Below are 22,975 nucleotides of genomic sequence, written 5' to 3'. Positions count from 1 at the left end.
TGTGAGTGGCGGCACACTCGCCTCCGCTGGGAATCCTCCGAGGGAGTGGTGACGGGGCACGCCCAGCGACCCGGTGCCATCTGCAAACTCCTCCACGTCGTGGGCTTCACTTGGAAACCTAACTTCTTCTATACGAAACCTTAAGTTTCGATGGGCATTCGTTAGATCAAATCAAGCTTTGCTTCTGGAGTGGGAAACCGGAAGTTTCCCTCGGGCCATGTTTAGAAGCTGCTGGGGGTGCAGACCCATGCAAGGTCCCCATTGCCTGATGACTGAGGTCCTGAACGCCAGCCACAAGCAAGGACCAGAGAAGTCCAGGAGATGGGCGTGTGGTATGTGGGGACGTCAGAGCTGGGAGGTGAGCGAGCTCAGCGGTCAGGATGCAGAGGCGTGTCAGCATACAGGGATGCTCCCATGTCCCACGCCTGACCGGCTGGCCCCCGGTGATGCACCAGACCTTGGGGGTGTGCCAGACAGCTTGCAAAAAAATGGCCTCCATGATTTCCCTGCCTGTACCCATGTTCCTTTCTAGTGTCATGTTTCAAAGCCTCCTATCAGGAAGTGGAGTCTATTTCCCCACCCCTAAATCCAGGCTCAGTCATGTGACTTAACACTGACCAGCAGAATGTGGCGGTAGTGACTTTATGCCAGCCAGGCTGAGGCCTTAGGAGGAGTGCCTGCTTCTGCTTGCTTTCGTGGAACCTGCCATCACAGCCGGCCGCGTCAAGAAGCCAGAGCTAGCCTGGGGGAGAGTGGGGGACACCTGCCCCGGTTTCCTCCATCGCCCCAGCCAACAGCCGTCAGAAGTGGAGCTGCCTCTCTGGCCATCAGCTGACCACAGACGCATGAAGAAGTCAGGCTGAGACCAGAAGAACCTCCCGGCTGAACCCAACCCAGCCTGTTGATCTTCAGAATCATGAGCTAAACAAATGGCTACTCTAAACCACTGCGTGTTGGGTGATTTGTTATGCAGCATCACTCATGGTAACAGCTAACTGATACCAGGGGTAAGGAGTGAGTCACCTTTCTGGGGAAAGGCCAGGCAACTTGTCGAGACAGTCTGAGCCCATCTGGGGTCACTAAGGTGAAAGCTTGAGTACAATTCAGAAGCAAACATTTCTTTCTTCCCAATTAAAAAAAAACAAACAAAAAAACCCCATAGATTCACATATTTCTCTGTTTAGATATATTTTCTCTGCATATAGACACAACTCTTCGGTAAACATTTACAAGTTATGTGGGCCACACTGATAAAAAGAGGGCACTGCATACACAGAACGACTCCCACACACCCAATTCCACGACACACATGCACAGCGTACAGAGACCTGGATAAGCACAGTAGACAAAATAAATATGAGTCATTCCAAACCACAACCACAGATGCTCTCCAGAACACCACAAGAGAAGGCAGAGAAGAGATCTTGTGCTGTACTTTAAAAGACTAGTCTGTTAAAAAAATAAACAGGAATCCGAAGGTCTGAGACTTGGGTCTTGCTAAAATAACATCCTCTGTAGGGAACAGCTGAGTGGCAAAATAAGACTTTTTTTTTTTTTTTTTTGAGACAGAGTCTCGCTTTGTTGTCCAGGCTAGAGTGAGTGCCGTGGCGTCAGCCTAGCTCACAGCAACCTCAAACTCCTGGGCTCGAGTGATCCTTCTGCCTCAGCCTCCCGAGTAGCTGGGACTACAGGCATGCGCCACCATGCCCGGCTAATTTTTTATATATATATCAGTTGGCCAATTAATTTGTTTCTATTTATAGTAGAGACGGGGTCTCGCTCTTGCTCAGGCTGGTTTTGAACTCCTGACCTTGAGCAATACGCCCGCCTCGGCCTCCCAAGAGCTAGGATTACAGGCGTGAGCCACAACGCCCGGCCCAAAATAAGACTTTTATCCTGCATGTCTCTTCCCATCTTGGGAAGCTGGGGGGCCAGGGTGGGGGCCACCCAACCCTAATGGCAGCCAGAGTGTTGACGGTGTCCCTTTCTGCCTTCTGGCTTGTTCGGGGTGGGAGGACTAGCGTGCCCCTGCCCCCCTGCAAACACTTCAACTTGCTGCTTTCCCTGTCTCCTCCCCTCTCCACCAGCCTCTACCCTGGCCGACCTCCTCCGCCTCCTCCTTTGTCCTGAGTAAGCAAAGGTGCTCAGAGAAAAGCCGGCCTCCCTGATCAAGGGGCTTTTGCCAAACCTACACCTGTCCAAGACCCCATATGTGGAAGAAGAGGCGAGGTCCTCCCTTGGGAGAAGGCAGCAGGGCACGGGCTCTGTCCTGCCCTCCTTGGGCAGGACCCCAATGAGCCTCGGACTAGCCCATGCCTGGCAGACACTTCTCTGGTTCCCTCACCGGCATAGGAAGATGCATTTCTTGAAAAGAAGAGAGGAAGTATCTCCTAGCATCAGACAAAGAGAACAAAGGAGAAAACACAACAAAAGGAATCCTGGCCCCCAAGGGAGACTGGGAAGGACCCCTGTGTGCGTTTGCTAACGGGGGAGGTCTCAGGACACGGGGAGGGGGACCGGAGGGGGTGTAGTACAAAGACAGCAGGGAGGGAGGCACATTGTGGCCCTCCACCAGGCCAGGGGTTCTCAAATGGGGGCACTGTGCCCTGCAGGGGACATCTGGCAATGTCTGGAGACATTTGTTTTTTGTCACAACCAGGGATGGGGACAGGGATGGCGCTACTGGCATCATGCGGGTGGAGGCCCGGGATGCCGCTCAACAGCCTAGAGCGCACGGGACAGTCCCCTGGGAAAGAATCGCCCGGCCCCAAATGTCACTGCTGCTGAGGGGCAGAGACCCTGCTCTGAGCCAACCCTCCAGCGTGTTCTAGAACTTCTCCAAAGGCCTTTTCAGCGCACAGAGGTGGCCCCCTAACCTCTTCTACACCAATTTCCAAAAAAAAAAAAAAAAGAAAGAAAGAAAGAAAATCCCTCCCAAAGTCTCATCTGACGAGACAGTTTGGAAGGATCGAGAAGGAAGAGGAGACCACCCCGGAGACCAGGAACGAAGATGGTTCTTCCAACTAATGGCAACTGCCAGCTCCCGCCAGGGGGAAAGGCCAGACACGGGTGGGCGATCTTTGGTCAAACAGGAGAACGTAAGGCTGGACTGAAGGGGCGCCCCTCCATCCCACCCGCCCCGCGGCCAAAGTCGGGACAGTTGCTCTGCGCGCAGAAATCCAAGCTCTCGAGCAGACACGGGACCCCGGTCCTGGGCGGCCCTCCGGCCGGGAAGAGAAGCGGGCAGGAGGACAGGCAGGGGGTGGCTCGCCGACGCCGCCTGGGCCAGGTGCCCGTCACTTGTTCTCGATCAGCGTCTGCACCTTGTACACCAGGTCCCGGGCCAGCTTCAGGACTTGCTTGGTGTTGTGTCGCTCGGCCATTTCTGAAAGAGGAGAAGGCGCGGTCACAGGAGCCTCGCTCTGTGCGGGGCCTCGGGACACACTTCCAGCCCCCGGGAGGGCCTCTGCAGGCGGGGACTCTGGGGGAGGCCTGCACCTCTAGACCTCAGTTTCCTCGTCTGTAAAATGGGGGACTGTCACCGTAGCCACCTCACGAGGTTACTGGGGAGATCAAATGGGATGAGGCTGGATCGCCGCAGCATGTGCTAAAAAGACGAGAAGTCGCTCCGCCCCTCTCCTCCGAGCGGAGCGAGTGAAAGCAAGGCAGCTGCGTGTGTGTGTGTGTGTGTGCGTGGCAGCTGCGCAAATACATGCAAAGGAAGAAGCAACGGAAGGAGGAGAGGGAAGGGCCAAGAAAAGCAAGGATAGCCGGGCGTGGTGGCTCACGCCTGTAATCCTAGCACTTTGGGAGGCCGAGGCGGGCGGATTGCTCAAGGTCAGGAGTTCGAAACCAGCCTGAGCGAGACCCCGTCTCTACCAAAAATAGAAACAAATTAATTGACCAACTAAAAATATATATACAAAAAATCAGCCAGGCATGGTGGCGCATGCCTGTAGTCCCAGCTACTCTGGAGGCTGAGGCAGGAGGATCGCTGAGCCCAGGAGTTTGAGGTTGCTGTGAGCTAGGCTGACGCCACGGCACTCACTCTAGCCTGGGCAACAAAGTGAGACTCTGTCTCAAACAAAACAAAACAAAACAAAACAAACAAAAAAAAAAAAAAGAAGAAGAAAAAGCAAGGATAATCATTTTATCAAGAGCCACACAAAATGACCAGACCCATAAACTAGAATAATTCTAAATTTGGACATTTATCATAAAGAAACCGTTTTGTAGCAGGAAAACAAAACACTAAGATCACAGTTCCCAAACTGGGTGCCGAGGTACCTTAGAGTGCCGCCGTGAACTCACAGTGGCACCGGGGAATATTTAGGAACTCTGGGGGAGACACGGCAATCCATACTCCACATCTTACTGAGCACCACATCAACTGCCAGGTGGCGTGAGTTCATAAATCGCCCGACATTCCTATCCATTGCTTTGTACCTCTGCAAAGCTAGATTTTCAGCAGTTGTTAGGACAAAAAAAAAAAAAAAAGCAAAAACCACATGAAAATCACTGTGGAACAGAAAACGAAGGTGGGAGTGTTCAATCTGATTCCAAGACTTGAGAAGCTGTGCACGGCCTAACTGGTGCACACATCCCATTAGTAAGTAATTATACTTACTTAAGAGTGAAATAAAAATGTTATTTTCTTTCAATTCGTGTGCATTATGCATTCAAACAGTGATTGAGTTGTTAGGACATAAATACTTTTCAAGGGGTTTGGACCTAACCAAGTCTTTACTAAATGCAACTTTTGGCCTTGAGTGCCGTGAACATTTTAGAGAGACACTAAGGGTGCCCAGAATTGAGAAAGTTGGGGGCCTCTACACTGAGATATGAATGGCCCCTCCGACTGAAAACAACCTAGATGCCAATGGGCAGGGATGGCTCTGTAAGTTATGGGAAGGTCACTCGAAGTATATTCTGCAGTCTTAAAAAAGTTACTATATGGAAGACAATTTTTGAAATAGTAAGCAGAGAAAAAAAAAAAAAAGCAACACACAGCCGGTGAAATAAAAACCCTCCTACTACTTCAAAAGTGAGATCACAGGTGGGCTTTTTCTTCTTTTGGTTTTTCCAGAACCTTCTTTTAAGTGTTTGATTTTAAATAGTGATAACAATAGCAACAGCTTTCATTTACTGGGGCCCTCCTACGAGCCAGGAACCACGTGACGTGACACAACTTATCCATGCCATCTCGCTTAATCCTTGGGGCGTCCCCGGGAGGGAGGGGGTGTTGGCACCATTTTATCTCCGAAGAATGAAAGGCCCAGAGATGTGAAGTCACTGGGACAAGGTCACACAGCTCCCGAGGGGCAGAGCTGGGGTCAGAATCCACATCTGCCTGGTTTCGAAGGCTGTGCGTCTCTCGTGCTACCGCAGTTGCTTTTCTGTGCCCACTTTCCCTACACGTGCCAACCCTCCGAAACGGAGCCCGCTGCCCCACGCCACAGACGAGGAAGCAGGTGTTCCGAGAGTGGGAAGAGGCTTGTCCCCTGGCGCGGCTTGTCCGTGGCAAAGCCAGGCTTTGCCCACGAGCCGATTTCTACACCCATGCTCCCTCGGCCGGAGCCCCGAGTATACGCACCCTCGCCGTTACAAAATGTCAACGTACCCTTTTCAGAATAGCCCCAGGAAGTGGGGAGAACCCTCTTCACCCCCTACACCGGGAATCAATTCCAGCAAATTTCCATCCCTCCTGAGCCCCCAGGAAGGGGCCCTCCCGAGGCCCGCACCCCCCAAGAAGAGGCCCTGGGCATGCGGGTACCGTTGAAGAATTTGATGATGTCTGTGAAATCCATGTTGTTCTCCAAAATGATGTCGCGGTAGACTTCCACCAGAGCCAGCGCGATGAACAGGACGTAGTGGGCGGAGGAGACGTGTTTGGCGGCCCAGATGGTCTCCCAGACGGAGAAGACATCATCATAAACGAGTTCTACCGAGACACCAATACACGCACACACACACACACACACACAGGCACACACACACAGGCACACACGCATGGGGAGAGAGTCAGCGACAAGTGCATGGTGCCGCCCTCCCTTGTGAAAGTCCCTCTGGGAAAATCCCGGGTGCTTCTGCGCTGGTGCATCCGCCAGAACTCAGGCCAGGAGACAGGAGACCTGGACTCTGTCATTGGACCTTTCAAAGCCTCAGTTTTCCCCATCTGTAGAATGGGCTATGCAAACCAGGTGGGTTCTAAGTTCCTTCTCCCTCTGACATTCTGTGAGTGGAGGAACTGGGCATGTGTGGGTTTGGTTTATGCAGACCTGTCCCTGCCCTGCCCTTTGACCAGCGTCCACCCCTATCCCTACACCTCCATCTCCATTAGCATCTATGGAGGTATCTCCCCCCCAACCTCCCCATAGACAGGCAGAGCCGGGGCTGCCTCTGACTCTAGTGAAGAGACAGATTAGAGCAGTGGTTAAACGCAAGGCTTCCTATATCCAACAAGCCCGGTGTGAGTCCTTCCCCATCACTCACTGGCAAGGGGACCCTGGGCTTGCTACTTCTCCACGAGCCCCTTTCTTTCCTCGTCTGTAAGGTGTGTGAAGCGGATAGTGTAAGAGACAAGACATATCAATGGGTCGACACAGTGTGCGGCACTTAATAAGCACCCCCATATAGATTAGATATTATTAAAATTATTATTAGCATCCCCCAAATTTGCACACCGGCAACGATGCACTGTGTCTCACAGCACTTCTAAGTCGCGTGTGAAATGTCTACGAAATAACCCCTGCTCCGTGGGCTTTAGAGCTCTCGGTCTCTGCTAAGCAGCACAACAGAACGGGGAGGGAACTAGACTTCGGCGGTAGGTAGAGGCGGGTTCGGATCCTGGCTCTCCCCGTCCTAGCTCTGAATTTAATTCTTCCCAGCCGTGGTTTCCTCATCAGGAAAACTGGGATCTTAACAGCACCTGCCTCGGAGTGGTGTTGCAAGACAAGGGGGGTGAACAGACAGACTCGGCTGCCTTTGCCCCAGTGCCCCCCCAGGCCTCCCCTTCATGGCACCTTTTCCCCTCGGGTTCTGTTACAAACAGCCTGCAAAGCGGCTCCCAGTTTCAAGTCCGTACCTCGCTTGAAATCCAGCAGGAACCAACGGTAGCAGAAGTAGAAGTGCGTGTAGTCCCCGTTCTGATGCATCAGCTCGAACAGCTCCGAGTCCAGGATCTGCGGAGCAAGGGAAGGGCGGAGCAGAGGGGAGAGCTGGGCTGACAGCCGTGCGTCCACTTGCCAAACACCATGCAGCCCGAGACAGGCAGGCGGAATTAAAAATGGGCAAGGATCTGCACAGACATTTCTCTAAACAAGAGTTACAAATGACCAACAAGCACATGGAAGATGCTTAACATCACTAGTCATTAGGGAAATGCAAATCAGAACCCCAGGCCAGGCGTGGTGGTGGCTCACACCTATAATCCTAGCACTCTGGGCACCTGAGACAGAAGCATTGCTGGAGGTCAGGAGTTCGAGACCAGCCTGAGCAAGAGTGAGACCCTGTCTCTACTAAAAATAGAAAAAGTTAGCCAGCCATGGTGGCACCTGTAGTCCCAGCTACTCGGGAGGCTGAGGCAGGAGGATCGCTGGAGGTCAGGAGTTTGAGGTTGCCGTGAGCTAAGCTGATGCCACAGCACTGTAGCTGGGATATGGAGAGAGACTCTGTCTCAAAAAAAAAAAAAAAAAAAAACCCAACAAAAAAAAAAAACCCACAACAAGATACCACTTCATACTCACTAGCATGGTTAAAATCAAAACCATAGACAACAGCAAGTGTTAGCAAGGATGCAGAGAAACTGGGACCCTCATACACTGCTCCCAGGAATTCGAAATGGTGCATGTGCTGTGGAAAGCAGTGTGGCAGTTCCTCAAAAAGTTAAACACAGAATTTCCATATGACTCAGTGATTCGTCTCCTAGGCATAGCCCCAAGGGAAATAAAACCATATATTCACCTAAAAATCTGTACATGAATGAATGTGTGTAGCAGCACTATTCGTAATAGCCAACAAATGGAAACAACTTGAATGTCCATCAGCAGGTGAATGGATAAACAAAAAGTGGTGTATCCATATAATTTAATTCAATATTATTTGTAATAGAAAGGAGCAAAATTCTAATACACCCTACAATGTGTATGAACCTTGAAAACATTTGAACTAAGTGAAAGAAGCCAGTCAGAAAGGCCACAAATTGCACGGTTCCATTTATATGAAATGTTTAGAAAAGGTCAATCTATGGAGACAGAAAGTAGATAGTGGTTTCCAGGGGCTGGGGCCAGGGAGGAAATGGGGAGTGACTGTTAATGGGTAAAAAGTTTCTTTTGGGGGCAATGAAAATGTTCTGAAATTGGTGATGGTTGCATAACTCTGTGAATATGCTAAAAACCACCGAATGGTACACTTTACAAGAATGAATCTTATGATATCTGAATTATATTTCCAGAGAACCATTATTTAAAGAATTGGTGGTGGAAGAATACCTCCAGCTATTATGCTGTTAAGTGAAAAGGAAAAAAAGCAGGTGCAAAATAGCATGTACAAAAGTAATGGAAAAGTATGTAGAAGATGATTTCAATTATGGAAATAATTATACATATAAAATGAGCAAAACATATGAACAGGCAATTCATAGGAACAGCAATCCAATTAAACAGAAAAAAAAGAGAAAAAAATGAAAAGATATTCAGTCCCACTGTTAATCAAAAAAATGAAAATGAAATCCCAATGGGATGCTCTACTCCAGGCATCCTCAAACTACGGCCGGTGGGCCACATGCGGGCCGCCTGGCACGTTTATCCGGCCCGCCGGGTGTTTTTGCCGCCGCTGCCTGTCCTGCTTAGCAGCCGACTCGTCCCGGGCCCGCAGTGCGCACTCTCCAACGGTCCGAGGGACAGTGGACTGGTCCCCCTGTTTAAAAAGTTTGAAGACCCCTGCAAGTCTTCTCACACCCAAGAGACTGGCAAACATTAAGAAGTGTGACAATATCAAGTGAGGCCGGACAGTGTCAAAAACCCTTCCAACACCGCTCCTGAGCATGGACACCGGCGCGGTCACTGTGGAGAGTGACTCGGTCACGTCTGCCGAAGATGCGCTGTGCTGTCATCCAGCAAATCCACCCTTGGTGCGTGCCCACGCCATGCTCTTGCGTAGAAGCACAAAGAGATGCACGCAAGAATTGCAGTGCAACCTTGCTTATAAAGGCCAAAAAACCGAACCCCAGATTCCCTCCAGAGCAAAAGCAAAAAAAAAAAAAACAAAACAAAAACGAAAACAACCTCAATGATGGCCAACAGGGACAGTGCAATGTGTTATGTTCCTCAAGAGGAAGACTGCACTTCCGGGAAAATGGACTGGGCTGCAGTGTGGGGGATGAGCATTACAGTCTTGTTACAGTCTTGTTTTGTTTGAGTACAAAGACAAGCTGCAGAGGGATTTATGCCGTTGACAACTATTTGTGGAAAGTGGGGAAACTTGAGAAACAACATCGTATATGTTATTTAGGAATATACGCCTATGTTATAAAACAATTTTTTTACAACGCATTTTAATGACATTTTAATAACATTTTAATAACATCTCACTCTAGAAAGTGCTTATCATTGGGGAAACAGCCGTAGGGAAATGCCGTCCAGAAGGGGGTCCATGAAGGCTGGCAAATTTATGGGTTAATATTTTATTTCCTGGGCAGGTGGAGGCAGAAACACGGGTACTCATCGTTATTATTCTTTCTACTTTTCTCATGTCCCAAATATTTTGTGATATTTTTTAACTCCACCAAAGAAGCTTCCGGAGCTAACGTGATCATGGCTGTAGCTCCACTGCTGGTGCATAGAGAATGAGGCACCCCTACCGCTCACTTGGGTTAATACTTTTCCATTCCTTCCACTCAAAGGGGCGAATGTCTTTATTCCTCTGGGGAGCACTGTGGATGCTAACTAGTTAAAATTTATTGCAGCGCTTCTCAAACTTGAGCTTGCATCAGAATCCCCTGGGGAACTTCACACGGCACAGATTCCTTGGCCCGACTCTCAGAGACTCTGATTCACTGGGGGAAAGTGCCCCGTAACTTGCATTCCTGAAAGTTCCGAGGAGAGGCTGGTGTTGCCACCCCACGGACTATACTCTGAGAGACAGTGGCAGGCGTTGTGCCAAGCGCCATACATGCCTTCGTTGGTCTCATTTCCACTAAAACTGTAATGATTTAGTGGGAATCCCATACGCGGGGAAAGAACCCATTTTCCAGACGATAAAACTGAGGCTCAGGGAGCTAAACGCATGCATACGCCTGAGGCTGAACAGCTAGCGCGTAGCAGAAATAGGATTCGAACCCAGGCTGGCTCCAAAGTGCTCACTCTCGAGCCACTAAGATACACTTAGGGTTTCAAAAAGGAGTCCAAGGCAGGACTAGCCAGCGGGTCGTACCTGGATCAGCGACCTCATGTTGGCGAAGTGCGTGTCCATGGCGCCTCCGTGGGGGAAGTTCTGGTTCATCCTCTTCATGAGCTCGGTGAAGCAGCTGAAAGCAAGGGCCTCTGAGGAAGCAGCACAGGACAGTCAGCTGTAGCACCCCCCGCGGGACCTGAGCTCCCAGAGCGGTGGGCTGCGGCCCCCGGCGGGCTCACAGCCACACAAGAGACACATGGACAGTGCAGAACCAAGTGCGTTCCACTCCAAGGGGTGCTTTCCAATCTTTGATTAATACCTCTCACCTTAGAGGTATCGAAATATCTTAGATGCCCTTTTTAAAAGATCCTTATTGGATACGATAAAAAGTTGGTCATGTTTTCTTGGCCTCAAACCTTTTTTTTTTTTTTTTTAATCTTTTTTGAAATTGTACTGGTTTGTGAAATTCTTAAGCATTTGAACAGCAAGGGCTGGAAGGGCTTTTACAGGTGATGTGCAAAGAAAGGGTCAAGTAACTTTGTGAGATGCTTAGAATATCTGCTGCTTAGGGAATGGCTACACATAGTCAAGTAAGTAAAGGCTCTGACAAATCCTGCAATACAGAAATTTGTATTGTGTAACCTGGTGTTTCAAAAACTTATTTGAAAATGGTATTTTCTTTTCTCTTAGCAATCGGTAACTTTGGGGAAAGCTACCCTAGACTGGAAGGTTTCCCAAGGACAGTAGGATCTCATTTATTCTTTAAAAGACTTTATTTTTCAGAACAGTTTAGATTTATAAACAATTGAGAAGATAGTGCAGAGTTCTCATATATCCTACATCCAGTTTCCTGTTATTGACATCTTAACACTAGCATGGCACATTTGTTATACTTAATAAACCAATATTGACCGCCATTAACTCAAGTCCATACTTTATTCAGATTTCCTTAGTGTTTACTGCATGTCCTTTTTTCTGTTCCAAGATCCCATTTAGGATAGCTCATCACATATGGTGGTTGTGTCTCCTTAGGCTCCTCTTGGCTGTGCCAGTTTTTTTCCGGCTTTTCTGGTTGTCAATGACCTTGACAGCTTGGAGGAGTCCTGCTCAGGTATCTTCGCAGGATGCTGCACTGAGTCATGGGGTTTGCCCGATGTTTTCTCCCAGTAAGACTGGGTTATGGGTTACTGGGCAGAAGACCACAGAGGTAAAGTGCCATTTTAATTGTATCATCTCAACGGCATATACTCTCAACATGATCTATGGCTGCCGTTGACCTTGGCCAACTGGCTGTGGTAGTGTTTTCCGGGTTTCTCAGCTGTAAAGTTTCTCTCTCACACCCCTCCCCCATTCCCTCCATAGGGCACTTTTTGGGAGAAAGTCACTATGTGCAGCCTTTGCCTAAAATATGGGGTTATGTCCCCATTTTTGAACCGTATTATCGAGATTCATATATACAATTTACCCCTTTTTTTTTGAGACAGAGCCTCGCTTTGTTGCCCAGGCTAGAGTGAGTGCCGTGGCATCAGCCTAGCTCACAGCAACCTCAAACTCCTGGGCTCAAGCAATCCTCCTGCCTCAGCCTCCCAAGTAGCTGGGACTACAGGCATGCACCACCACGCCCGGCTAATTTTTTCTATATATATTAGTTGGCCAATTAATTTCTTTCTATTTATAGTAGAGACGGGGTCTCGCTCTTGCTCAGGTTGGTTTCGAACTCTGGAGCTCAAACGATCCGCCCGCCTCGGCCTCCCAGAGAGCTAGGATTACAGGCGTGAGCCACCGCGCCCGGCCTGCAGTTTACCCTTTTAAATGAATAATTCAGTGGTTTCAGTACGTTCACAGTGTTGTGCGACCATCACCACTGTCTATTTCCAGAACATTTCTTCGCTCCAAAAGGAAACCCTGTACCCATGAAGCAGCCACTCCCCATTTCTCTCTCCACCTTGTCCACCACTAGTCTACCTTCTGTCTCTATGGCTTTGCCTCTTCCGGTCATTTCATAGAAATGGAATCGTACAATATGTGGTCTTTTGTGTCTAGCTTCTTTCACTTAGCACAACGTTTGCAAGGTTTACCCATGTTGTAGCAAATATCAGAACATCATTCTTTTAATATTATTCCATTGTACAGATACACTATATTTATTTATGCATTCATCAGTTGACGGACATTTGGGCTGTTTCCACTTTTTTTGGCTATTATGAATAATGCTATTATGAACGTTCATCTACAAGTGTTTGTATGAACGTATATTTTCAATTCTCTTACATATATACCTGTGGATATCTTATTGTTGAATTGTAAGAGTTCTTTGTATCTCTTGGAGACAAGCCTCTTATCACACATATGACCTGCAAATATTTTCTTCCATTCTTTGGGTTCTCCTCACCTTCTTGATGGTATCTTTTGGAGTGCAAAAAAGTTTTTAATTTTGATGAAGTCTAATTTGCACATTTTTTCTTTTGTCATTTATGCTTTTGGCATCATATCTAAGAAACCATTGTCTAACCCAAAGTCACAAAAATTTACTCTATGTTTTCTTCTAAGAGTTTTACTATTTTAGTTCTTGCATTTAGATCTAGGATCCATTTTGAATTAGCTTTTTGTATGTGGTGTGAGGTAAGGGTTCAACTTCAATCTTTGCATACGAATATCCAGTTATTCCAGTACCATATGTTGAAAAGACTATTTTTTTCCTCATTGAGTTGAATTGTGTCTTGGCATCTTTGTCAAAATCAATTCGCCATTAATGTAAGGGCTTATTTCTGGACTCTCAATTCTATTCCACTGATGTACATGTCCTTCCTTATGGATGTACCATACTGTTTTGATTACTGTAGCTTTGTAGTAGGTTTAGAAATCAGGAAGAATGAGTCCTCCAACATTTTCTCCTTGTTCAAAATTGTTTTGGCTATTCTAAATCTCTTGGATTTCTGTATCAAGTTTAAGGTCAGCTTGTCAATTTTTTGTAAAAAAGGCAGCTGGAATTTTTGATAGTGATGGTGCTGAGTCTGCAGATCAACGTGGAAAGCATTGCTACCTTAACAATGCTAAGTCGTCCTGTCCATCAACATGAGATGTCTTTCCATTTACTTAGGTTTTCTTGAATTTCTTTCAACAATGTCTTGTGGTTTTCGATGTACAAATCTTGCAGTACTGTTATATTTACTCATAAATATTTTATTCTTTCAGATGTTAATGCAAATGGAATCATTTTCCTAATTTCATTTTGGGATTGCTCAGGTGTATAGAAATACCATAGACTTTTGTTTATGGAGCTTGTATCCTGCCCTGCAACCTTGCTGAACTTATTAGTTCTATTTTTTTCTTTTATTCCTTAGGATTTTCTATATCCAAAATCATGTCATCCATGAATAGAGATAGTTTAAATTCCTTTCCAATCTAGATGACTTTTGTTTCTTTTTCTTCCTTAATTGCCCTGGCTAGAACTTATAGTGGCAAAAGTAGACATCTTTGTCTTGTTCCGATCTTGGGGGAGGATACTCAGTCTTTCACTATTGAGTATGATGCCATTTGTGGCTTTTTCATAGATTCCCTTTATCATGTTGAGTAAATTCCCTTCTATTTCTAGTTTGTTGAGTGTTTTATCATAAAAAAAGGTATCGGATTTTGTCATGTTTTTCTGTGTCAACTGAGGTGATTATGTGGGTTTTGCCCTTTAATTTATTAATGTGGTGAATTACCTTGCTTTATTTTTGTATGATGAAACACCCTCGCATTGCTGGAATAAACCTCACTTGGTCGTGGTATATAATCTTTTTTGTATATTTTTGGATTAAGTTTGCTGGTATTTTGATGAGGATTTTTGCATTTATATTCACGAAGGATATTGGTCTGTAGTTTTCTTGTGATATCTGTGGCTGGTATTGGCATCAGGGTACCAAAGAGGTACCCAGTACTCAGATGAGGACTGGCCTCACAGTGAGTTGAGAAGCATTCCTTCCTTGTGTATTACTATTATTATTATTATTTTGAAGAGCTTGTGAACAACTGGTGTTAATTCTTTCAATGTCTGGTAGAACTAGCCAGTGAAGCCATCTGGGCCTGTATTTTTTTTTGTTGTTGTTCTCATTTATGTCCATTACAATCAGTGGCTAGCAAAGGCCTGGCTGTGAGTTACGTGCTGGGCAGCATGGAGCACAAGGAACTGTGATTTCACTAGGATCGTGATGTGTTCACCAGCCAGGTCTTCTGAGCACCTGTCCTGCCCTATTTCATGCGGTCCCAAAGTGAAGTTCACCTCCCTGCCCTGCAGTGGGCAGGAAACTGTACCCCCAGCCCCGGGACAGGGAAGACACACTCACCATCATCCAGGATGACCAGCAGTGGGGCCAGGAGGTCACACATGCCCTGGACGTAGCCGATCTCAATGTGCTGCCAGATGTAGCTATGAGGGAGGCAGGGGACCCGTGATGGCATGCCCCCCCTGCCTCGCCAGCCCGCGCTTCCTTCCCCTCCTCCCCCCCTCCCCGTTTGATCTCCCGCCTCTCACCGGGACCATTTCCTCCCCATCCCCAGTCCTACCCTCCCCAAACGCCCTATGTGACCCCACCAGGGTCCCTAAGGTCCATCTCTGGGAGGGCTGCACAGGCTCAAACACCTTCACGGGCTCCCTGCTTTCTGATGGGATGGCGTACAGACTGCTTTGCTGGGGGGCAGAGCATATGCAACCTCCTTCCAGCTCATCCTCACAGCCCGTACGTCACTCCCTGGCTCCTCTTCCTCCCCAGCCACACCGAGGCACACAAGCCCTTTGCACAAATAAACCACATCTATGTCTCCGTGCCTTTGCCCTCACAGTTCCCTCTGGCTAGAATTCTGCTCCACCCCTCACTAATAATAGCTTAGATTTCTGAGCATTTCCTGCTCATTTCATACTCATCCAACCAGACACGCAGGTGCCATTATTAGCCCATTTCACAGATAAGGAGACTGAGGCATAGAGAGGTAAAGGGCATACCCAAAGTCATATACTTAATAATAAGTGGCAGAGACAGTATTTGAACTCAGGAAACCTTACTTGAGGATATGGGATCTTAACCTCTATGATAAATAGTTTCTTTTTTTTAATTTTTTTTATTTCTTTATTTTTTTTTTTCTATTTTCAGTTGGCCAATTAATTTTTTTTTTTTTAAGTAGAGACGAGGTCTCGCTCTTGCTCAGGCTGGTCTCGAACTCCTGAGCTCAAACGATCCACCCGCCTCGGCCTCCCAGAGTGCTAGGATTACAGGCGTGAGCCACCGCGCCCGGCCTCTTTAGTTTTCTTAATTTTGTCAAAACCCATCTTGAAGGTCACCACCTCTGTGAAGCCTTCCATGATTTCTGCCTATGCCATAACCAGGCAAAAGTCAGCCTATCTGTCCTCCTCCCTCAGTGCTATTTACACTTTAATATAACATCTATCAGACTACACTATAAATATAATATATTATATAATATACAATCAATTAGACATTACTAAATGGTTAGCAGTCATTAATTCTGGGTGCTGTGGCACCATTAATTCCTAATCCATTAATTCTGATGGGTGGAGATGAGAGAAGTTTCTCTTTATATCTTGGGAGCTTCTAATCCCTTTGATGGAATTAGATTTTTCAATAAGCAGGGGTTGTTTTTGTATTTTAAGAAACATCAATAGTACTTTTTTAATGAACAGTAATTAAGCCTCAGATCTTGGCTGAAAGAAAAAAAAAAAGAAAAAGAGGGCAGATTCTGGAGCCAGAGAGCCGTGGCTGTGAGCTCAGCCGTGGCCCGGCTGGGGGCTCTGAGCAACGTCGCTCCTCCCTGGCCCTCCGCCCCCTCACTTAGAAAAGGGGGTAGCACTCGCCTTTCAGGGTTGTTTGAGGGCTAATTGAGCAATGATGGCAAAGAGCTCAGAACAGTGGTATACAGTAAGTGCTTAATAAATGCTTTATATTATTAGTAGTATTCTAATTATTTGTCAGTGTGGGCTGAATTAAGATTCCAGGTGGGTATGTTGCCAGTTTTAGAGGCTGAAATAAATTCCAGCTGGGTCCCCGAGAGCCCCCACCTCGCCCTGCCCCTCCCTGCGGTCCCCTCCCCCACTGCAAGCCACCTGCACATGACGTTACGCAGCTTCTCCAGGTTGGCCGGTGTGAAGTACCAGTAGTTGCGGTCGCACCTCTGCACGTCCTTGTCGATGCGATGCAGATTCACCGTGTATAGGTCGAGCAGCTCTGGCTGTAGGGCCCCACGGGGGGGGGGGGGGCGGGGAACGGGGGGGGGAATGAAAAATTACACCCAGCTCCTCACTGGAACACAGAGATCCTCTCTTCCCCTCTTAACCCTGTCCTGGACCACTCAGCTGTTTGATTTTGTTTGTTTTCAATTTTATTTTTTAAATTTCAAGAAATTTAGGAGGTACAAGTGGTTTTTTGTTACAGGGATGAGTTGTATAGTGGGAAGTCTGGGCTTTTAGTGTATCTGTCGCATGAATAATGTGTTTTCTGGGAAAGTTGTCTTTTACTTTGTAGGATAAAATCGTGTCTCAAAGAGTTACAACTAGAGCTGGAAGTGCCCCCCCCCTCTGCTGAAAACTGGGTAAGGAGAATGGAAGAATTTGATGCACTGGCCAACAGCCCTAATTGGCTCAATGATACAGCAAGAAAACAGGAAACATTTAAGGACCAAAACCTAAATCCAGAAAGGTATGAAAACACCAAAGCCGGCTTTCTCCTTGAGAGAAGCTGCCAAACTGGAAAAACTTAAGCTTAGATTTAATTGTTTTGTGTTCTCTCAAGCCAAAGGGGAGGGGTCTAATAATTCTTGCAGGAAGGTAGGACCCCAAAGAGTCACACCTTCAGTAAGGGAAAACTAGAAAACCTACTAACATCCTGGAGGCTTAACATAATTGCCTTGAACATATGTATACAATTAAGTGTAAATGGCATGTCCCTGGATAATTAAGAGCCACAAGTCAGGGTTATCACTCATGCAGATTTAAAACCCAAATTTCCACTACCTGGGTGGTCTAAAAGATCAGAGAATTTAGTTCAAAGTCATCTTATACTTGTTATTCCTCTGGTACTAGGAAGAGGCAAAAGAAAACCCTCTATTAAGAGGAATCTACCTTCCACTTAGCCCTTAAATAGTGCAATAGATAAAATTCCAAGAAATATGAGCTGGTGTTCAAAAAATCACAAAACACCCAGGGAAAGAAGGCACCACAAATGACAGTCAGCATAAATACAAGACAGCAGAATGAGACTCTTTCTGGATTTTTAGAAGTATCAGGAATATAATACAAATAAGTATATTTGCTGTGTTTAAAGAAATAAGAGATTAAAATAAGAGCAAGAGTTTATAAAAATAAGCAGATTGTTTTATAGCAAATTTGAAGAAAAGCCATATAAAACTTAAAAAATATATTAAATGCTCATTAGAGACAGGTGACAGAAAATTAGACACTCTGAAGAGAAATTAGTAAATTGAAAGGAGAGCTGAAAAAACTATCCAATTCATCACAGAAGAACAAAGAAATGATAAGACGAAGGAGAAGGAATATATATGGTGGATAGTGTGAGAAGGTCTAACAAACTTTTAATCAGATCTACAGATGGAGAGAGAAAATGGGGAAGTAGCAACAGCTAAAGAAACAATAGATGGGAATTTTCCAGGACTCTCTAAAGACACCAATTCACAGCCAAATAAAACCCAACAAACCTCTACCCAGGAAGTATAAAAAGAAATCTACAGCTAGGCACAAACATGGCACACGATACCAAAAAGAGAATCTTAAAAGTAGCCAGAGAGAAAGGAGATTATTTTTAAAGAAATGAAAATTAGATCTTTAAAGATCCTTTCAAAGAATGACAATTAATACACCTGACTTCTCAACAGCAACAATGGAATTTGCAAGACAGTGGAACAATATCTACTGAGAAAAAAACTGCGATCTAGACTTGCAAATTCCCCTTTCAAGAATGGGGGCAAAATGAATCCAAGATAGACACAATGGAGAAGCACTCTTCTAAAGAGTGAACTGCATATGAAAAGATAGTTATTCCAGTACTAGAGGCCTGTGATGTAAGAAGGAACGAAAAGCGAGAAATCTGGACACCACTGAAGTATGTGCTCCACCTAAACAAGAGAGTCAACCAAGAAAGAGGTAAACGTGAGGCATAGGAAACAGGAAAAGCAGAAGGAACCTTGGCCTAGGGACAGAGGAAGGCACAGGATGACAACTGTGGATCAGGCGCTGTGGAGGGCAAGACCAGAAAGCTCTTGGGAATTCTTCAGATGTACAAAAGAAAGAGAAAACCTGATGTGTCTGAATGCTCGAGAAGGGATTTGGAAAAGATTTGGGGAAGCGAACTGATGATAAAAACGCACCAAACTAACAAAAAGAAAACAGGCCGGGCGCTGTGGCTCATGCCTGTAATCCTAGCACTCTGCGAGGCTGGGGTGGGAGGAAAGCTTGAGGTCAGGAGTTTGAGACCAGCCTGAGCAAGAGCGAGACCCCCATCTCTACTAAAAATAGAAAAAAATCATCTGGGCATGGTGGCACATGCCTGTAGTCCCAGCTACTCAGGAGGCTGAGGCAGGAGGATCGCTTCAGCCCAGGAGTGGGAGGTTGCAGTGAGGCTTGGTGACGCCACTGCACTCTAGCTGGGGCAACAGAGTGAGACCCTCTCTCCCCCTGCCTCACAAAAGGCGAGAAAATAAAAACACATTTAGGAAAAACAATATTTTTATGGGAAAGCAAAAATAAACACAGCTTATAGATTATATTGTTATAGTAATGTACACTCTGACATTTGCACTATATGTGTAAAACGTTATAATACCTAACATTTATCTACAATTATTATATAATTATATTGGAGGGGTGGGGATGGGAAGGTGTCACTTGCATGCTGGGGTAGGGTGGAAACGGAGCACAGCCCTCCCCTTCCACAGCAGGGAGCCGATAGCTAATGTCTAAACCTGGAAACGACTAAGACAAGGAAGCAGCAGTACAAGCGTGTTGGGGACATGGGGCAAACCCCAAATAATTTGGGCATGGTAAGCAAATATGGTCGTCTCTGCGGAGGGCTAAATGGGGAGTTTAGCCATTTCAGTTGATGTCCTTTGGCTTGGACTTTCCGGCAAGAAAGCAAACTTGAATATTTAAAAGATACAGGATCTGAGTCTAAGTCACGATGCTTGTCGTCAAGGTTGCTGGCGATAGAGTGCTTACAACGCGTGCCAGGCATATGGGCCTTTAACCTATGCATTAACCTGTGCTTGCCCTTGGCATAAAGCCCGGGAAGAGATAACCTGCTAGTTCTGAAAACAACTCAGGAAGGAATAGGGAAACTGAGGCTCAGAAGGATAGTGACTTGCCAAAGCCAGGATCTGAATCCAGGACTGTTTACTGCAAAAGCCCGTGTTCTTTAAATTCTAGATTGGCTTCTCTCCCGGATGGGTTTCTGCGGTGAGCCCTCCGTGATGGGGAAAATACAGACGACCAGAGGGCTCGCTCCCGGGTCGCTCACGTTTGTGGTGTGCCCCTCCTCCCGCAGCCGGACGTAAGAAAACCGAGCGGGGACTCCGGGTGACTTACAGAGTAGGTGACGCCGCTGGAGGACACAGGGGACACCTCGCTGTTGGCGGGAGTGGTCACGGCCAGGGAAGCCAGGGCCGGGAAGAGACTTTCCATCTCGGGCTCCTCGCAGAGGTTGTCCTCGCTGTCCACCTGGCCACGTCTCCCCGCCTCGCGGCCACGCCAGCCCTGCGTGGTGGCATCGTCCTTCTCGGGCAGGGCCCCATCCATGCTGCCGGGCACGGACATGAACTCGTCCATGCTCTCGTTGGCCAGGAGGTCACTCTCCAGGCTGTCCTGCACGGCCAGCTCCTCACGGGCCGCCTCGTCCTGGGAGGTGGCGGCCTCGCTGCTCTGCCTGTCGTCCACGCTGCTGTCCCTAGGCGGCGGCGCGGGGGGGACGCTCCGCTGGGCGTCCAGGACGCTGTCCTCCGTGCTCAGACTGGGCTCCGAGTGCTCCGAGAGGCCCGAGGAGAAGTTATGGGACGAGGGGTGCCCAGAGTCCGGGGAGCACGTGCCGTTCGCCAGGTTCCCGTTGGGCACCTTGGGCTGTTTCTCTTCCGACCTGCCCTCGGCCTCCACCTGCTCCACTTCATCCACAGACTCGAACACCTGAGGACAGGTGCACAGAGACTGCTGGGACTGGGATGTCCACGCTGTGTGGATGCGGACCGCGCTGGCAGTGGGACACCACGCAGCCGGCGAGCAGACGGAGGCAGACCGCGGTGTGACAACCGTCCCCACCCAGGATAAATAAGCAAGCGAACCGTGCGCTCCTGTACGCAGAGAATAACCCGGAAAGAAACAAGAAAGCATCGCGGTTGACCCTGAGGAGGGGGTCCTAGGGCACTGAAATGGGGGGACAGAGCAACTTTTCAGCACGTGAACTTCTACCAGGTGCACGTAATCTTTCTAAAGGAAAGAAGTAGTTAATATAAGGGACAGGCTTTTAAAAAGCATCTGTTATATCCACAGGCTTGACTATTATGGACAAATTTTTAAATGTAGTTAGATGCACAGGAAACACTACGAAGAAGTCTCCAGAACACATTTTAAAGATTTATTTGCTGTTCTTTGTGTCCTTGCTTAGGTCATAGGCCATCAAGGGTAGACAGCAAAAGACCACGTTCCAAAGTCACTTGAAATGTTTCTTCTCTAAGTGGTTATGTCACCAACTTGATTTATGGTTAGTTTCATGCATTTCTGTGTTTTTAAAGACTTCTTTTTGATTCAATGGATTTAAATTATGTAAGCAATTTGCCTAACTCCAGAGTCAAAACTAGAGTTTTTAGATTCAAAGTCAAAATTAGAAGGGGAAAAAAATAGCATATTCAGGGAAATGCAGTGTCTTTCCCTGTCCCCTCACCCTTTGGTAATTATTTTGATTTATTTCTGGTTTATGTTTCCGCTGGTTCCAAAAAACGGCTGCAAAAATATACCTATATTAATATTTTCTCTTTTTACACAACAGGGAACATACTATGCTTTTTTTGCACTTTGTTCTTTCATGTTGAAGGAGATTGAGTTATCTCTTTTCATTGAATGAAATGGAAAGTTCTTGAACATATAGGGTGTCATTTATGTAGAAATTAAAAAAAAAAAAAACACAAACTACCAAACATTGTTACATATTATCTACAAATTTCTGGGTATGCAAAGGCACCCAGAAGGTCCGGAAAGCACACACGGCAAACTGATGGCAGTGGTGTTATTTCAGGTGTGGGCAGGCAGGGATTGAGAATGGTCGAGGTAGAACTTGACTTCCTTTGTCAAAGGAAGAATAGAGAATAGGTTCATTATGTTACGTAACTAAAAAAAAAAAAAAAAAAAAGATCAATTTTTAATGCTAGTATAAAAAGCTAAAACAACCTGAGAATAGATTTATGTTATGTAACTAAAAAAAAAAAAATCAAATTTTAATGGTAGTATAAAAAACTAAAACAAACAACCCTAGAAGTGACCAGGGGGTGGGGCCAGAGGAAAGGGGTGGGGCTGGAGGGAAGGGGCGGGGCTGGAGGAAAGGAGTGGGGCGGGGCCAGCGGAAGGGGCGGGGCCTCCTGGAGGTGTCACCTGTGTGCTGCTGCTGGAGTCGCTGTGCAGGCGGATGTTCTGGTGGCCGGAGCTGCAGCTCTGGGAGGACTGGGAGAAGGAACAGGAGGGAGAGAGGGTGAGGCGGCATCCCGACCCAGGGCAGGAGGGACTGCTGGGCTGTGAGCCACTTTCCTGTCTATTCCTGGCGTGCACAGGTGTCCTCTCGGGGCCTCAGCTTGTTAGCTATAAAATGAAAAGGGGGGACCGCTTCCTGCTTTGCAGAGTCCCCGCGGAGACCACCTGGGCCTCTGGGCCTCCACCTCCACAACTGGAGCACCCCACCTTCAACTGCTCTGTATTCGAGACTTCTGCCTAATATTTCAGTTCCACTCAGAGTAACTGGCTGCATCAACAGCTCAGTTGTTTTTACCCGTTTCCTGCGTGCGTGCCTTGTGCCCCATCGCTTTGCAGTCCTTGCCTATTCTGATGCGCTGCCTGGCCACGTGGCTTGCTTCAGTCAGTGGGATGGCAGCAAGCTTAACCCAGCAGGGGCTTAAAAACACGTGTGTGCATTTCTGCCCTCTCTGCAGCGTCTGTTCTCACCACGAGAGCATGCCCAGGTGAGCTTGCCGGGCGATGAGGCCCCTGGAGCACAGCCGTGTCATCCCAGACAGGCGACAGAGCTCAGCTGAGATCAATAAACCTTTTAGTTGACCAGCCACGGACAGCTGGTGCCTGAGTGAGCTCCCCGTCCCCAGCCCAGCTCAGGGCAGAACTGCCCGGCCGACTCACAGACATATGAGCAAAAATAAGCGTTGGCTGTTGGAAGTCACTGACTTTTGGCGGTTGTTTGTTATGCAGGGTTATCGTGACAACTGGTGACTAATAGAGATTATGGGTGAAGAGAATTAACTTTTTTTCTGAGCTCTTGCTTGGGGCTGTTAAATAGGAGGTTCTGGGAGGGCAGAGATGTTGGCCTTGGTT

At 47.2% G+C, this 22,975-nt stretch overlaps 1 protein-coding gene across 2 annotated transcripts in view; it reads right to left on the bottom strand.

The window, feature by feature from the left end:
• Positions 1-1,180: 1,180 nt before the first annotated feature.
• The window catches only part of SGSM1 (small G protein signaling modulator 1), a 90,597-nt gene continuing 68,802 nt past the window's right edge, over positions 1,181-22,975 (bottom strand). For both annotated transcript variants that reach the window (XM_075996648.1, XM_012756594.2), the window contains 8 exons: positions 22,031-22,099; positions 19,982-20,572; positions 16,493-16,617; positions 14,721-14,803; positions 10,432-10,541; positions 7,085-7,181; positions 5,774-5,941; positions 1,181-3,385 (listed from right to left, as the gene is read on the bottom strand). In XM_075996648.1, coding sequence (XP_075852763.1) covers positions 3,297-3,385; positions 5,774-5,941; positions 7,085-7,181; positions 10,432-10,541; positions 14,721-14,803; positions 16,493-16,617; positions 19,982-20,572; positions 22,031-22,099 — 1,332 coding nt within the window. In that variant the 3' untranslated portion in view covers positions 1,181-3,296. The remainder of the gene's footprint in view (positions 3,386-5,773; positions 5,942-7,084; positions 7,182-10,431; positions 10,542-14,720; positions 14,804-16,492; positions 16,618-19,981; positions 20,573-22,030; positions 22,100-22,975) is intronic.

Source organism: Microcebus murinus, chromosome 22 (genome assembly GCF_040939455.1).
Source record: "Microcebus murinus isolate Inina chromosome 22, M.murinus_Inina_mat1.0, whole genome shotgun sequence".
NCBI classification, from domain to species: Eukaryota; Metazoa; Chordata; class Mammalia; order Primates; family Cheirogaleidae; genus Microcebus; species Microcebus murinus.
The sequence above is the reverse complement of the archived record's forward strand: the minus strand, read 5'-3'. Positions and strand labels throughout refer to the sequence as shown.